Here is a 17,045-nt window from a genome sequence, read left to right on the forward strand (position 1 = left end):
TGTAAATATCAGTATCCTCCTTACAGTTTTTCAATAATGCATTTTAGTGCTGATACTGTTTGGAGAGATCTATAACACCGTCTCATTTAAAAAAGGAACTCCAGTGATTATACAAAGATCTTGTGGAGTAGTGCTGCATATGTGGTAAAGGACTACTGAACTGTCAGTGGATTTGCATTGGCGGAGGTGCCAGATTTTGAGGAGGAAGAAAAAAAATGAAATAACAAAGATGATGTCTCTGGCTCTGTGGCACTTTTATTAAAAACACTCCATGCAACCCTAAGTTTTTGACTTATGTGTACCAGGCTATTCTGAGTCAATAACATGTCATATTTCATGCTGGAGAGAAAATGTTCACAATGGACATTTGTATATGAAATATTTATGCAAATAAGTGTAATTATAAGTAAATTGCTTATTCGCAGAGTAAATTTTAAATTTAAAAAAATGTTATTGTAAGTAATCACCTAAGTCTTAAAATTGTTACCTGTAAATGCAATTTATGGTGTTTTATAACTTGTTGCTTCATCAAATTTAGTTCTTTACAAATACACTAAACCACAAGTGCCCAGCATCACCTACAAGTACCAAACACTTTAGTGTTATTCATGTCTGTGTTCTGAAGATTTATTTTATAGTCATATTGGTTCATATAGTCTGATAATTAAGACAGTTTAAGCCTGAAATTATAGCAAAAAAAGTTTTTCTGGCTGTTGATGGTGTTTTTTCATATATGATACATAAAAACAAAAAATAAATAAAAAAAAATTAAGTGATTCTAATAAAATCAATTGAGAATGTTGAATAAACCCTTATAAAAGCAAAATTTGATTTTTTAAATATAAAAGTCAGAACCCCCCCCCCCCCCCAAAAAAAAAGACAAAAACAATGAAGTTACAAAAAATAGGGCAACATTTTCAAATAAATTATTATTGTGTTATATTTCCCCACTTTAATAATCGTCTTTAGATTAAGTAAGTAAAGATTTACTGATAAACATCATTATAACATAACCGTTCGTTATCCGTTCTCCTCAATCTGCCTGTCTGCCCACATCAGTGCAGGTTCTTCCTCCTGTCTGTTTGCTTGACACTCCACTGTGTCACAGTGCTACTAATGGCCATTGCTGAGCCAGCCACTTTCTAAATGACACCCTCCTCCGCTCAATACAGCTGCTCTGCAGTTACACGCTGACTCTTCTCCCCCCCCTTTTTTTCTCCCTCCCTACCGTCTCCGCTGACTTCCTCTCATGTACAACGCAGTGGCTCCCCTCTCTCACGAGGAAAAAAAGCAGTTTCTTGTCAATTATCTCTCAATATTTTCTACTCAACATGCCTCTTGATGAAAGATTGTCATGTTGTATGGTGCACACGTCCTTTTATACATCACATATCAGTGGCTGGATAACTGACAGTGTGTGACTGGAGCGTCTTCTCCCTGCTGATTGCAGCGCACCCACCAGCACAATGATTTGTTCATTCATCACCCCCCCCCATGCGTGCACACACGCACGCGCACACACACACGCATGCACACAAACAGTTCTCGTTCTCTGCCTTCTTTTATCTCTTTTTCCCCTCCTCACAAAACATCACCTTTCTCTCCTTTTAATCATCTTCATCTCGTTGCATGTGTGTGTGCGGTTGTGTGTGTGTCTCTGTGTGTGTGAGAGCAGCAGAGGGTGGTGTAGCACATTTCCTCTACTGCAAGCTATACTAAGGATGTATGGAAGCCAAATTGAGTTTGGCCTTAGTTTGACTAGAGCAACCCTGCCAACCTAAATCCTGGATCGACACACACATGATCACTCTCATTCTTTCCCACATATCAGCTCTCCCACTTCCGCATACCCCAGGTGCCACTCGGATTTAATGTAGTTCAAATGACTTTATTAACTCTCAAATGAAAAAGAACAAAAACAGTAGTGCTTGTGATGACTGAGGCATTCATCTTTTGTTGCCTCTGACTTTGTCTTTACAGGGACCACACACACAGACACACGCTCATGAACGTGCGCCCTCAAAGTTCATTGGTTAATCAGCCAGGGGTTCCAGCATCCTAAAAGATGGTGGTGGCAACATTTTGGCACTGGCAGCTCATAACTGGATTGCTGTAATTATTCATTGGGAGAGTGATGCCTTCCAGGGGCTGAAGATTGATTAGGTTTGATACGCGACTTAGTGTAATCTGTCTTTGACCACGGCTCCTGTCCAAATTGGCAGGAATAATAAAAAAGAGCGCAAGTTATTTTTAAAAAGGAAAGAGAAGCGAGCGAGCAAATGAAAATGGAGGTGGGTGGACAAAGGGAAGAGAGAAAGATTGAGGCATATCTTGTGTCATGTCTCCTGTGGCGCCCCTTTGCCATACACAAACCATTAATCTGCAAACAACAACAGCCGGGCAACCATTTTGTTTACAGTTGAGCAAGACTCAAGCTAAATAAAGTCATTACAACCTTAAAATACACACCTCCTATTGTCAGCATCGTTGTGTACTCGGTTCAAAGTGTTCCGTGTTTCCAGGCGCATGTGGGTTTTTATTTTATTTTTTTCCCCCTTTACTTGTTTTGTCGGCCAGACCAGCGCGATCCTCGGTTGTCTCATTTTCCACGACTAAAGTGTGTCTTCAGTTAATCCTCCAGTGTAAGCATGGCAGAACTTAAAAGGCTCTGATTAGGCTGTTGTGTCCCACAGGTTAGCTAGATATAAACTCGTGACACACTCACAGTGCCCATAGATACCCCAGAGACCTCTCTTTGTGTTAATTAAAGGAGTCTCAACTGCAATTAGCAGGCTTTACAATGAACGTACCCACAGATAAACACATACACGGGCACACATATGTGTACACACAGTGATACAGATACATCCAAACTGTGAGTACATTTACGAGCCCACAAACACTGTTTACAGTTGCTTAAGTATCACCATGCCATTGCATTTATTGTTAGGCTAACTACACCAGATTGTCTTCAGTGTCCACTAGTGGTCATAATGATGGGAAAACAAGCGTGACATGGGCTTGAAGCGGCGCTATTCTGTGGGTACGGCTAAAATCTGTTTAACAGATCATAGAAATTTGAAATACAAATAACATTTTCTACTTATATTGGAGTTATAATGCAAAGAGTTTAAGTGTGCCAGGCATAAGGATTTGAATCCATGGGTCATTTTAAATCATTTTTAAAATATCCAGTGGCAGTTCATCTTTCCAGGAGCAATGCTCTTTTTTTCCGCACAGAAAAAATAATAGTTTTTTTATTAGGATTCCTTTATGATGATGGTTTTAAATGAAAACATCTGGCAGTCATTTTTGCTTTTAGCAGCATGTATAAAATTATATTCACCTCCATTACGCCTGGTCAAAGCGTTCTCATCCCTGTTGATCAAATATTCCCACACGAGAGGTCGAGAGTTTGTCAGTTGGCTGATTTTCTTTAGTTTCCCCTCACCGGTGAAGTTTAGACACAAAAAGTGCAGGCTTAGGGCGATCTGGTGCTTTTAAACGTGCCACCAATTGATTCTTTACAAGTGTGCGTATGTTATGAGTTGGGAATGGGAGATAATCATGTGCACTGATGCCAAAGGACACTTTGTCCGTGCCTCTTTGACACAAACGCAGAAATGAGAAAAGGCTGGCTTTGTTGGATGCAGAAAATTAGCTGACTTAGACATTATTTAAAGGTTTTGTTATGTTTCTGTGTGTTTGTCTGGGGATTTTATAATCAGCGCAAATGGACCCTTGGTGCCATTTGCGCTGATGTCATTTTACGTCTTATTTTTTGCATATTTTATGTATGAAAGGACACATGAGGAGATGACTTAATAGCAGTGATATAAGTGCTTGTGTAATTTTGTTGCAGCTCTTCAAGCTAAGACTTGAGGAGTTGTGTTGTGCTCCCTGCTAACATGGGAGTCTGGTTCCATGGTGGCCAAATGGCCCATCATCCTGCCGCCTTATGTACCAAATTAGACCTGTGCTCTCCCGGTGTGCTCAAGCCTTGTTCACAGGAAATCAAGGCCAGGTGGAACTTAAGTGAATGAAGTCCCGCTTTGGCACATTCTAGCTGGGGAGATGACCAAGACCGTGGCCCTACCTTCCCCCCCTGGAGCTTGTCAGATGTTGGAAGAGTACACAGACCCACAGAGACACACATAAACACAGGTGCGAATACCTATTTGCTGATGTTCACACGGGGAGCGCAAACTCGCAGTGGATGGGTGCTGTCAACTCTGTGGCGATGCTGCTTAGCCGCTCCACTCCCATATTTACTTATTTATTGGCAGCGATGGCTGCGATGACAGGGCCACTCACTCTCAGAAAGCCTCCCAGGCTCCACGACGTTTTAAGAGCCCCGGGCCTGGTTTGATGATTTTGACGCGAGTTAGCGTGTACTCGAGTTGTCGGGTGCATTCAGGGGGCTAACCGTTCTAATGCGTTTACCCTCCCGCCTTATGAGTGTGTTTGTGTGTCTCGAAGCGAAGTGTCACTTAATAATTTAGCTGCTGGTTTCGTCCCCCTCGCCATCAACCAATCCATTCACAGCCCTTTATGTCTTGCCTCTGGGAATGTGGAGGCCATTCCTCTGCCTCTCTGGGAGTGATTGAACCAGCAGAGACAGGTGACAGAATCTGGTGTGGTGGTGTGTGAGGACAAAGTGCAAAAGACTGACTGCATGAGAAAGAGGGCCAGACAGCCGAGCTGTGAACCCAAATGATGGGAGGAAAGAGTAAAAAAAGAAAAGTAGCCCAAGCTGATTTCTGTAGAAATGGAAGACAGAGTAAAAAACAACAGACGCTCCGAATCTCAACTTAAGTGTGAATACAGCCTCACTCCCATTCTGACCTTAAATTGGTCCTGCGTGTCTAATGTTTTAAAGCAATGAAACACAGACATGCAAGATGGAACACATGCTCATGCATAACGCTGCACACACACACACACACACACAGTCAGGTTTCTGGCCTCTGTGTATGCCAGATGTAGACATGACATATTTTTCTCTCTCATCAATGTTTTCAGACTAATAGGTTCTTGTTCTCGGTGGAAGTGGTTCTAAGCGAGAGCAGGAATTCAAAGCTTGCATGCCAAACCTGTGGCTACGGTTGTAATAATCAAATAATGTAACTTGGCCACGTGCAAGAATGTGTGTTAATACATGAGAGCTTTCAACAAAGCACCCCAAATCCAGTGGCCTTCTATATACTTTAATATGACTTCATGTTCACTTAACCCTCCTCTTCTGTGTAATTGAAACCTGATGGTGGAATAATAATCATTTTTTTTATTATTTTTTTTTCCTCTTTATGCATTCGCTAAGCTGATTTTTGCCCAGGCTGTGGGATAGTATTCAATTACAAGGAGGGGAGGGCAGCAACGGGCATTACACTTAGAACCTCTCCACGGGGCTCACAGGAAGAGAAACTAAAATGACTTTTTAATGTGCTGATCGTTTGGTTGGAGCACACATCCTACAGAACTTGAAAAATAAAAAATATATTGCTTCTGAAACTACACTTCCTACTTTTCTCTTCTTTAGACGCGTGGCTAAAAAAGATGAATGAGAAAGACCAGAGTTAGAGACAGAAGAAGAATTTAAACCAAACTTTTTTTCGTTTTTCTTTTTCCTCAGCAGAAATTCTCTGAAGTAAACCTAAAACTTTCTTGCTTGTTTGCCGAATGGTTTCTACTACCACACAATGATTTGTGTGACATTTATTTGGGTGTTTTTTTTGGCGAGGAGCGTCACAAGTGTTTGTGTGTTTGTCGTGGTGTTAGCGGTTATGTTCCTTGTCATGTGTGTACCATAAATAAAGACTCCCCTGGCTAATGCAACCCACATGTTTTTTGTTCCCACCTCCTTTCTGGATTTGCATTTGTTTTCTGGGGAGTTTTCAGATGGTACACAGGCTTGTTGGACCACGTCTCAGCTTTTGTGAGGTCATCGATTTTTTTCTTTTCCTTTATAACATCAAAAGCAGCCGTGGACTTCCCTTTTACTCACAAAGGTTAACTGGTATAATGCGTGATTCCCATTACTTCACCACTGAGCAGATGCACAGCTGTGAACTGATGACTTTCCTCAAAACACATTTGCAGACACAGTCATACCCAGACAGGAGATACTAATAAATAACCACAGCTTTTTAAAAATATAATTAATTTTAAAATGATCTATTTCAAACCGGTGTATTATTCAGTTGTAAGACCAAAATAAACTACAGGTGACCGTGGCAACCAAAGCAAGCAGAAAGAGTTTTTTGTATAGCACCTTCTTTACAACTGTTTTCACCTGCTGACAATAAGAAACTTCCGGCAGCCGCTCACCAACCAGTTGGAAAATACACATATTTCTCTAGCAGCTTGTGGTTATTTCACATCCAATATGGGAGAAAATTCACAAGTGACCATGACATCATGTGAAAGACTTTTATAGGCAGGAGCCTGGCCATGTAGGGCTTTAAATGTAATTAATGAAATACAGATAGGAGTGCTGTTTCCAACACTTTGGTAGGTCCAAAAGTGACAAAGGAGACAATGTTGAAGGGGCCAAATTTAAATAAATGCTGTGGAACTTTCTTTTAAATCACATCTTGTATGTTCAAAACAAGCCTCCGTTTTTTTTTTTTCTTTTATTGCACGGACAGTTGTCTACAATTTTTTGGTGGCTTGCCTGACCTATAGTTCACAGAAGTTACATTTTGTTGGTTGACATTCAGCCTGTGGTCGGTGCATATATAGCAAGAAAGAACTGGCCAGTAATTAGTCTGATGGAACCACTTTTAAATGACCTTATTGTGCAGTCTTTTAATGTAATGCAAAATTATGAAAAATGGAAGCAAAATTAGGTCTCAGTGGAGATTTAATTATACTTGTTGGGTGTCAATATTTACTATTGTCCACAAAAAACGCTTTTAAAGGGTCGCAGTGAAACAACTACTCAAATCTTTTTAGGCTTTAGAAAAAAAGAGAGAGAAGCTAATCAGTGAGTGTAAAAGGGAGCAGAAAGTTAAAACAGGTAAAGACACATTAGTGAGGTCAGGAAGGGAGAAAATCTGAGGGTTATGAGACTGGGAGGAAGGGTAAAAACAGAATAATGAGAGGTGGGGAAAAGTGTGGAGGAGGTTCAGAGAAGGAAGACACTGTCGAGAAGGACTTTGTCAAACTCTCACCACTGGGTTCGGTGGATATTGGGTTGGACGGTGAGGTGGGGGTGGCGGGGGGCAGAGTTGCCACGGCAGCGTTCCGGATGGGCAGTCGGTCTCCTCTCAGGGGTGAGGGGGGACGTGGGGCTGTCAGGGAGCCTGGCAGGTAGAGACACAACGCCCTGTGACTGGGGGGGAGCATGGGTCAGTGAGAGAGGACAGGACTGAAGGGATGGAGGCGGCGGAGGGGTGAGGCAGAGGCCTGTCTGATGAGGTGAGGAGAGAGTTGTAAAGGAGGGAAACATAAGAGAAGTAAATGAGGGTGGAGGAGGAGAAGAGCTACTGATGATTAGAAGAGAATTATCCAAGTGTGAGTGTGGAGTATTTTCTGCTGCAGCTTTGATATTTTTACTCCCTTCCCGAGTCGCAGAACAACGCAACCTCTTAATTCCTGCCACCTTAATCACACTGGACAAAGCAGAGATTTGTGCATTTGGAGTCATGCTAAATTTTGTTGAATTTAAGTTTAGATCTTGTTCCTTATAGAAACATTCCAACAAGCCATAGTATTTGTCAGATAAGTTGGCACCAGCACCAGAAACCATTGGTAGGGCCACTCTAGTGACTCTAATTAGTTGTTATAAATCCTACAATCCATAACAATAACATCTGTGAATCATTATACAACTTAAAGAGTTAAGTAATTTTTTTTTTCTCCCACTAAAGTTGTTATATGGCCTTTTCCATTAACAGCTGGTGAATGTAGCTGATGCTGGAGATAATCCCATCTCCCTGTTTTTTTGATGTCATCATGTGAGTTATTTGCTAGCTAGCAAACTGCAAGCTGTAGAACTAATTGATACTGAGCTAGAGAAAATTGCTGAAATCTTTCAGTTTTTACAGCATCTTTAAACACTTAATTTCTAGCTTGTATGATTTGTTTTGAAATGCATCTTTACACAGAGTTTAAAGAGGTTTTGAAAAAGAAGATGCTGGAAATCCATCAGTCTGTTTACTGTGATTAGCTAGTTAGCTAGTTTCTTAAGTATCTCAGTAAATATCACTGGATTATCAGACTGTTGGCTCTAAGTAATATTTAATTTTTTGATTGTTTTTTTTTCTTATTTTCTCAATATTTTGAATTGTTAATCGCTGCCAAATTATTAAATCAACAGCATGCACGCTGCAGGGCTCCACTTTTGTCTATTTGTTGCACCACAAAAACTGTATCATATCACGAATCAGGAAAACACCAGTCAGATTAACTGATGATAAAAGCAGTGACTAGTTGCAGACCGACTAATATAAAGAATATAAACACCACACATGTTTGAATTGAGGTTTTCAGATATAGAGAGCTTAAGTGAATTTCTGCATGTGTGTGTGTGTTTATGTGTCGTCATGTGAAAGTTGTTCAGAAATTTGGTGAGAAGGAAGAATAGTAGTCTAGTGCCTGCTGGGATCGAGGTGAACATGTGATTGAGCACGGTATATGTATATGTATGTGTGTGTGTGAGCATCCATGCTGATGCTGATAAAATTGTAGTTTTGTCTCCCGACCTGGATAGTGGAGCCTTCCCTTTGAAGGAAAACTGAACTAGGATGTGGAGCGCTGTTATGCATAACATGTCATTAGATCACAAATTGCTAAACTGGCATTAGCAAATGATGCTCTTAGCAATTAACCTTCTGCCTTTCTATATTACCACAAATACAGCTGAAAATTGTAAATAACTCAGAACACTCGTTAGACTCGTCTTGTTCTACTGTTTCGTTCACAAAGGTGCACTTATGAGTGGAGCCCAGATTGCAGTGATCAGTGACACGGGCAATCATGTGGCTCTCTTTATTCTCTCTCAGACCTTTTGGTGCCCTCGTCTGCCTTTCTCTCCGTCTTCCTCTCCGTCTGTCTCTAACGCTATCACAAGTGGAGGGCTGTTCCTGTTGGTGTCATATGATGTCTTGTGGCCCTGTAGTGGTAGCAGAACAGTGACAGTTCTATCCCTGCGCCATCTAATCGACACACCGCTCGTTGTCACATGCACACACACTGTGATCATAAATCAGGTCACTGACAGTACCAGCCCTTAGCCATGTGTTCCTGCTTACGTCTTTAATGTACTGCTGAAAAGCTGCACTCACGTTTTGGTTTTTTTGACCTTTTTTTTGGTCACTTTCCACGACTGTTTATTATTGTTTAGCTTTGTTTACCTTTAATTATTCGAACAAGAACGTAAGATGATAGGAAAGCTTTATACGAGCAGAGAAAAAAAAAGTTGGGAATGACTAAACAGCTGATAGGATGAACTCTAGATGTGACTTTCATGTGACAACCTGAAAAGAATCAGTGTTTCACCAGCCAGCATCCTGCTCGGCAAAGAGACGCTCATCAAGCTCCTTCTGCTGGTGGAGATCATTTGTTTCTGTGGCACATGATCGCCGCCGCTGCCGTTCCACCTTTCACTTGTTGTCCTCTCCCTTTCTGCCCTAGTTTTTGTGCGAGCTGGTCTTTGTTGTTGTGATTTTCTGTCGTGAAAAGAAAAAAAAAAGCAACACAAAACAGAAAAATAATACAGCAGCAAAGCATCGTAATTATGACTCTTTGATGACTCCCTGTATTTGTTTTGTACTCTTTGTTGTTTGCTTCAACAGGTTTTCTCACTTTGCACAGAAAATAAAAAGCTGGGTACTTTGCCTCTCAAGAGCATAGAAAGGGGAATTGGTTCTCTTGAGACTGGCCTAACAACTCAGTGCTGTCGCACCCAATTTCTGGGCTATTTGACCCATTAGATGTCAGTGCTTGGGAAACAAACAGGCAGTGCTAAGAGGTTTGATGGGCTTAATAGTGTGGATTTAGTGATGGATGGTGCCATAGTTAAAGTACAAAGAGTCCAAGAATGTTTTAAATCTCACTTTCTGCACTCTTATTGGACTCTTTTACCCGACGTGCTCTATATGTTTTTCTTTAATAAAGACTGAAATATAATCAGAACGGAAATAATAGAATAGAAGCCAAAAATAAGTGAACAGTAAAAGAATTAATGCGGTGATGTAATATAATATTGATAAATATAGAAAAAAGTAACACCAATCATGAGAAAACACGTTTGTGTTGTTTGAAACAATATCAGCACAATCCCCGGTAGGTACTGGCAGATGTTTAGATCACAGATTTATATTGTTTCCCGATTGCCATCTGAACTTTGAGGATTCAGTCATTTATCTCTAAAGGGCGCCAATTTCTAAACATCAAATGAAAGAGGAAAATCAGAATGAAAACATGAATCAAGCAACGCATGCAAAGCAGTGTGCAAATGTGGCATCACCACAAATGACTGAATCCTCAAAGTTCAGATGGCAATGGAGGTTGATTTATATAGCACATTTCATTATACTTCAACTCTACTTAGGTGAATGCAAAATAGAACAATGCATATTAATAGTACTTTTTTGATTTTTGCCCTACTTTAAAAAATGTATTGCATTTTTTTTTTAAATGACTTTTGAGCACATCCCTAGAAGAGTTCAAACTAACGTCTTCATACGTAGATGTCACTTTGCTGTTAAAAGAGGTTATCAACTCTGGCGTTGCTTTGAATTTCTGGTTATAGTTGTTGCTCCTTTGTTCTGCGACTCTTCATTGTTGACACCTCCCTTCTGACTGCTCAGATTGCAAAATTGTACCCGAGACTGAGGTTGTGAGTACCTGGGGAGTAAGAATGTTGTGGCAGAGCTTTAGCCTCATGTGCACGCCAGTATTGATCCGTGCAAGCCTCAGTGACTGTTGCTACAGACCAGGCTTCGCTCATGGTACAGGACTCCCACCTGTCAGCAGTCGGTGGCAGCTAATGAGGAAAAGCAGCCCATCACACACTAGTACAGCACACACACACACACACACCCATCACCTTCTGGGATAACACACTGCCACCAATTCTGCCCTCTCCTCCTGCCTCACCCAGGCACCCCCTTCTCCCTTTTTGCCCCCCCTGCCCCCCACCCCCTCTTTTTACTCTGCCTCTTTCTCTACCTCACTTTTCCTCTAATGAGTTGCAACACTGATAACGAGCCTGATGATCTTCCATTGATTCAGCTATCACTTGCTTGTCTGGTAATTGATCCGTAGCTGAGCCTCTAGTTAATTATATGGGCTTCGACATGGACCCCTGCCCCGGGGGGAATTCTCAAGTCCTGCACAATAATAGTTTTAATAAAGGAGCTTGAGGATCTCCAGTATCCCCTTTTTTCCCACCCTTTTCCTGCTTTCACAGATTTTTCATCTTTCTATTTCCTCTTGCCTCCTCTTTCCAGCCCTCCCTTCAAAATTTCTTCATCTCTGTATTTTTACTTCTGTCTCTCTCTCTGTTTTTTTTCTTTGTTTCCGCTGTCATCACGACCATTTACTATCAGCAGAAGCAAGGTGGAAGGGGTATGGTGGGGGTGGGGGGGTAAAAAGAGGGGAAAGAAATGTGGAGGAAGAGTGAGCAATATCTGCAGAGTCCACTCCTCCCTCTCACAAATAACAGCCATTAACCAGCCAGGTCAGAAGCTGAGCCACCAGCTTGACTTGAAACACTGAGTGCCACTCGAAAAACCCACAGACTAGCACATTTACAGGAGAATGGGGTGGAGGGGTGGAGGGAACAGAAGGAGAGAGGAAGAGAAAAAAAACTGGAAAGCAAAAAGGAACCTTGGCGGCTAAATTGTCACTTAATATAATTAGCCTAAGCCTCGTGCATTACCTTTTCAATAAGTTGTTAAGAGCAGAGCTGGTGGAACATGGACAAGAGGTGACACATTATGCCTTTTACAACAATGCTTCTCGTGGCTACTGACAAGGCACGGGCCAGCATGCAAAAAGATGAATGAAGAAAAAAATTGAAAAGGAAGGGAGCAGCGGAAGGTATTTAGAGGTGGAGGGGGAAAAATGACGAGAGACCAAAAAGCAGAGGATGAAGATGTAGGCAGACAGCAAGAAAGGAGCGAAGATGTAAATTGAGCTTGAGACAAAAGACACAATTGCACATTTTCAAAGTGGCGAGACACACACTGCACACTTTTCTCTCTGCTGGCAGAAATCACCTGTACATAACAGTAATGACCGGTGTGATAATCTCAGCAAAGGTTAACGGTGTACCACCATTAGTACATAGTACAAAAGGCTTTTAACAGACAACCAAGAAGCTGTCTGCCGCAATTTACCACAAAATTTGAAGTGACTTTATATATCACAAGCCATTTAATGTAGCTGAGGAGAGAAGTTCTGTCCGTGTCCCTTTCTCTTTTGTTCCTCGGCAATGAAAAAGATCACTGTGACATCTCCCTCTCGCTGCGGACTGAGGCACCTGGTCTGTCATTTCTCTAATGATAGTGGGGCGAAAAGACAGGGTGGAGAAGACAAGATGGGAGATTTAAAGTTTAAAAAAAAGGGGGAAAGGAAAGGAGAAGGAAGGAGGGAGGGAGAGGGGTGTCTTCATTGTTTGAGATGTGTCCTATGCTGTGTCAAAGGAAGCATAGATCTTTTCCCTCTTTTTTTTTGTCTTATCCTCCTGTGTGTCTTTTTCTCTGTGTCTGCCTCCCTTTACTCCTCCATCCCTCATTTTATTCCCCTTACCTTTGCTGCTGTGGGGACCAATTTGGCTAAAATGGAACCTCTTCCTCATTTTTTTCTTAATTAAAATCTGAGAGCCTCCGCGGAGGAGGAGGAGGAGGAGGAGGAGAGGGGAGAGAGAGGAGGTGCCTGTGAGCATGTGTGTTCGTGTGCATGCTGGTGGCAGATTGCCTGCGTTCCATTAGTCTTTCATTAGAGTCGGTGAAAATCAAACAAAGGCACGAGAGTTTTAAAAGATGTATCAAGGCTGGCATATTTGCTTGTTTTAAAAATATATATATAGAGAGAGATATATATTTATAATTATCTAATGAAAAGAACACCGAAAATTGTTGATCAGCTGTGATAAAAAAAAAAAAAAAACAGTTTTTTTTGCAGAATACAAACCTGATTTTTCTTTCCTGAAACAAAGAAACTTGAAAACAGCAAACAGAAGTGGCTCTTTTTTCACATGCAAGGCAACAACTCAGCTCCTCTGCTTAGCACTGTGTATATCTGTGTGTGTGGGGGGGGGGTTCTGTGTGCGTTCATATGCGTGTGTGGCAGGACGGTCCCACAGGAGAACTAAGTTGCTCTGAGACGTGCTGGCCGCTCGCAGCGCAAATGGTAATAGGGGGGGGGGGGGAGACAAGCGCTCCCCTCCTCCCGATCTGCGAGGGAGCTTGCCCCCACCTTCCTGCGTCTAGCAGAGGAGGAGTGTGTGTGTGTGTGTGTGTCTGCGTGCGAGTGTGTCGAAGTGTGCAGCACGATGTCACTGAGCATCTCACAGTGGAGCGGCAGAGTTGACTCAGTTGAGCCTGCACTGGCCTGACACACACACTCTCTCTCAGTCTCGCACACACAGACACTCAGCGAGCCACCGTCTCTCTCACTGGCTCGCTCTCGCGCGCACACACACACACACGCTCAGGCGCTCAGTTCAGTTCCTCCGTGGCTGCGGCGGAGTACAGAGGAGTCAGAGAGAGAGAGAGAGAGGCAAGAGGAGAGGGAAAGAGAGAGGACAGTCGGCAGCACAGACGTTGAGAGAGGGACACATTCACAGAGACACACAGAGAGAGAGAGAGGCTAAGGGAGAGAGAAAAGGAGAGAGAGAGAGAGAGAGAGAGAGAGAGGAGCGGGAGGCAAGGAGAGCTGGATTGCTGGTGGCTCACTCCCACACCTCATCTTCACTTTGCTGGGACAGACACAGAATTGATGGTAAGATAAATTCAAGCTTTTTATTGGCTCGGCTGTTTGCTTTTATGGACGTTTATGGGACTTTTTTTTAAAAAATGGACTTTAAAAATGTTTTTTGGTTGTTTGACAAATTTTTGGGAAAACAGTGAAACAGTATTTTTAAATTTCACAATTTTTTTTTGCTGTATGTGTTTTTTTTTTAAGTCTAGAGTGTAAGATATATATCTGTTGTACTTACAGCACACTATTTGTTGCCTTCTCAAGCTTGAATTTATTTCTGATTGTATTTCTGTGTGGATATTCATTGCTGAGTCTGGTGGTGGCACTTCCCAGGTTGCTTAACTTTTACTTTCCTACTTTTCTTTTTTTTTTTTTCTTCTTCAAATATTACGTGAGTGTGTCCATGTGTGTGCATGCAGGTAAACATGCGTTCCACTGTGTATGTTTGCATCCAAGTGCGTGTTTCTGTTGACTCCGTGTCCAAGTACAAAATGACTGACAGATGGATTACAGCAAAAAGTAAAAAAAGAAAAGAAAAAAAAAGTCAGGCCAAAGGCAACAACATGCACCCCCTCGCCTTAATTCCCATACTCCCCCTCCTTTTTTTTTTTGTTTTACTCCATTCTTGCTCACCTTCTCATCAACCTCCCTCCTCACCTCCATCCTTTTCCTCGTCCCTCTTCACCTCCAGTGCTCCGCTCATCTTCCCCTGTCCAAGACGAGGCCCCCGAGGAAATTCACCACAAGCCCTCTTCTCTCTCCCTTCACAAGAATTAACTCCACACTCACTGCTCTGCCACCGGAGCTGCCAAGAAACCTCACACACATACACACACACACACATACATCTACTTCTTCATCTTGCCTCTTGCTGTTATCCTCCTCAGAAAGCAGGAACCAAACTAGATTTTTTTAAAAGGCAACATAACCCCAAAAGAACCCACCTTAACTGACTTCTTTTTCTTCTCTCCTCCTTCACACTCCCACATCCCTGCCGCCCTCCCTCTCTGTCTCTCCCTCTCTCTGTCTAAGTCCAAGGAGGCAGAGTTGGATGTGAGAGGCAGTGAGTGTGACACGGTCCCACCAGAGCCCAGCAGAGACCCAGAGTCGCCCAGGCCACCTCCAGCTAAGGCTAACGGACCCACGGACACAGCTGGCATTTGCACGACCATCATCTCAAGTAGCCACAGTAGTAGTAGCAGCAGCACCAGCAGCAGAAGTGGTCTGGGTGGCGTAAGCATCGTTAGCAGCAGCGCTGAGGGAGCAGGCGCGAGCTCCATGCAGTTCAGCACCAGACCGCCTAGTGCTGAGCAGCCGGGCTTCATGGGGACATGGCAGCAGCAGAGCACTGACAGCAACCTCCTCTACAGAATGTCCCAGCAGGTACGTCGCTCAGCCTCACCCCTCCATCTTCTCCATCTCTGCCTCCTCCTGTCTTCCTTCTTTCTTTTCCATCTTTAAGGCCAAATGTTCATTTTCCTTCTCCTGATTTGTGTTTACTCTCACAGTATTTACTGGTTCCTGATCCAAGAAAGTGTTGGTGTACGTCTGCATGTGTAGGTGTATGTGTAAGTTCATGTTGGGGTGGGTGGGTGGAGGTGGTGGTGGGGGGGAACCAGTGGTTTTGTGGTGTCTTGTTTGTGATATTTTAAGTTAAGAGTCAATTGTGCAGCAGATTTTTTGTAACTTTCCCTTTTCTTTTTGGAACATTGATCTCATGCTTTTTGTGTTGCTCTTTTACACAAACCTGCTGTAAAGTATTTCAATTCATGCATTTTCTCTCTCTCTCTGTCATCTGTCACTTTTTCAAAATTTATTCAATGCATTTGTCATTTTCTTTTATTTTTTAAAAAAGGGCAAAAAAATAGTTCATTTTATGTATTTGCAAAAACATGTTAATATAAAATTTGCACAGTTTGCGACATGATTCCTCACCTCTTGTTACACACATGCTTCTGTCTCAGTAATTGGTGTGAGAGCGGAGAGGAGTTTTAAAAAGCAAGCTATAGGCGTGTTTTGGTAACCCCAGCGCCGATAAAGACTCGGGAAGGGGCACCCCTCTGGGACCGGCTAATTGACTTCGTGTGGCCGAAGCAGGAAGCCCCTCGCGCGGCTACGGAACAGCAAAGGAGACGTGAATGAATCCTGGCTGGCCAGGAAAAGTAGTGATGATAACAGAGAGCCCGCAGCGGCTGAGGACAGTCGAAGATTTCCTCCCGACATTCCTCTGCTGCTGTCGCTGGTGTTCCTCTTCGTTCTGTAGCCTTTTTTTTTTTTTTTTTTTTAGGTTTTTAATGTCGTCTCTAAAGTTAGAAACATGACAGGGATGAAGTGGTTTCGTTGGATAAATATCAGGTACGGAGAGGGGGGATAGGAATGTCCAGCTCCGAGCAAGTGTATGTGCGCGTGTGCTAGTACGCGGGCGTGTGTGTGTGTGTGTGCTTGTGTGCGTCCGTTCGCGCACACGTCCGCGTGAGGGGAAGACAGTAAAGATAGAGGATGGTTGTTAGGTTGCAGTTAATCATAGCGGGACCTGCAGACTCTCCGTACCATGCACACGCTGTTACGCACTCGGGCCATAGCGGCTCTTGCGCAACAGCTTCGCCGCAGCTCCGTGCTGTAAGTGATGAGAAACATATTCTGTCACCTTGACGGCACTTGGAGTCCGTTTTGTTTTTGTTTTTGTTTTGTTTAACCCCCAGAGGTCGAATCGTGAAGGTGAAAACGATGTTTTGGGATTTTTTATTTTATTTTTTAAAGAACAAGAATCCCGGTGTAACTTTTAGTAAAGACACATTTTGTTAAAGCAGCTTTCCACGAAATAGTTTTATGAGAAAAACAACCTCCACCTTTTTTTTTTGTTTTAGTCAGGTTGATCTTTAAAGCCCTCAAATTTATTAGATACGTAAATCAATAGTGTTTCCCTTTACATCCTCACACCTTTCGTGCTTATCACGTTTTATCTTCCCCACCCCCTCAAAATCTTCCTAAAGTAACGATCATGAAAACTATTGATACACGAATTAGTGGATGGGTTGCAGGGGTCAGCGAACCGCTTCTCTTCTTCTCTCCCGGTACGAGCAGGTGGATGGGCCCCTGCGCTCAGCATCTGC

At 42.7% G+C, this 17,045-nt stretch overlaps 1 protein-coding gene across 4 annotated transcripts in view; it reads left to right on the forward strand.

Annotated features, from left to right (window-relative positions):
- bnc2 (basonuclin zinc finger protein 2) overlaps positions 1 to 17,045 on the forward strand; it is a 168,506-nt gene that overhangs the window by 63,359 nt on the left and 88,102 nt on the right. For 3 of the 4 annotated variants that reach the window (XM_006787077.3, XM_006787078.3, XM_006787079.3), the window contains exons 1-2: positions 13,562 to 13,953; positions 14,965 to 15,315. In XM_006787077.3, the coding sequence (XP_006787140.2) occupies positions 13,951 to 13,953; positions 14,965 to 15,315 (354 nt within the window). In that variant the 5' untranslated portion in view covers positions 13,562 to 13,950. Of the gene's footprint in view, positions 1 to 13,561; positions 13,954 to 14,964; positions 15,316 to 17,045 lie in introns of those variants that run through there. The other variant, XM_087841726.1, reaches the window with a different exon arrangement.

Source organism: Neolamprologus brichardi, chromosome 6, assembly GCF_056152115.1.
Source record: "Neolamprologus brichardi isolate AB-2024 chromosome 6, ASM5615211v1, whole genome shotgun sequence".
In the NCBI taxonomy this organism is placed as follows: domain Eukaryota; kingdom Metazoa; phylum Chordata; class Actinopteri; order Cichliformes; family Cichlidae; genus Neolamprologus; species Neolamprologus brichardi.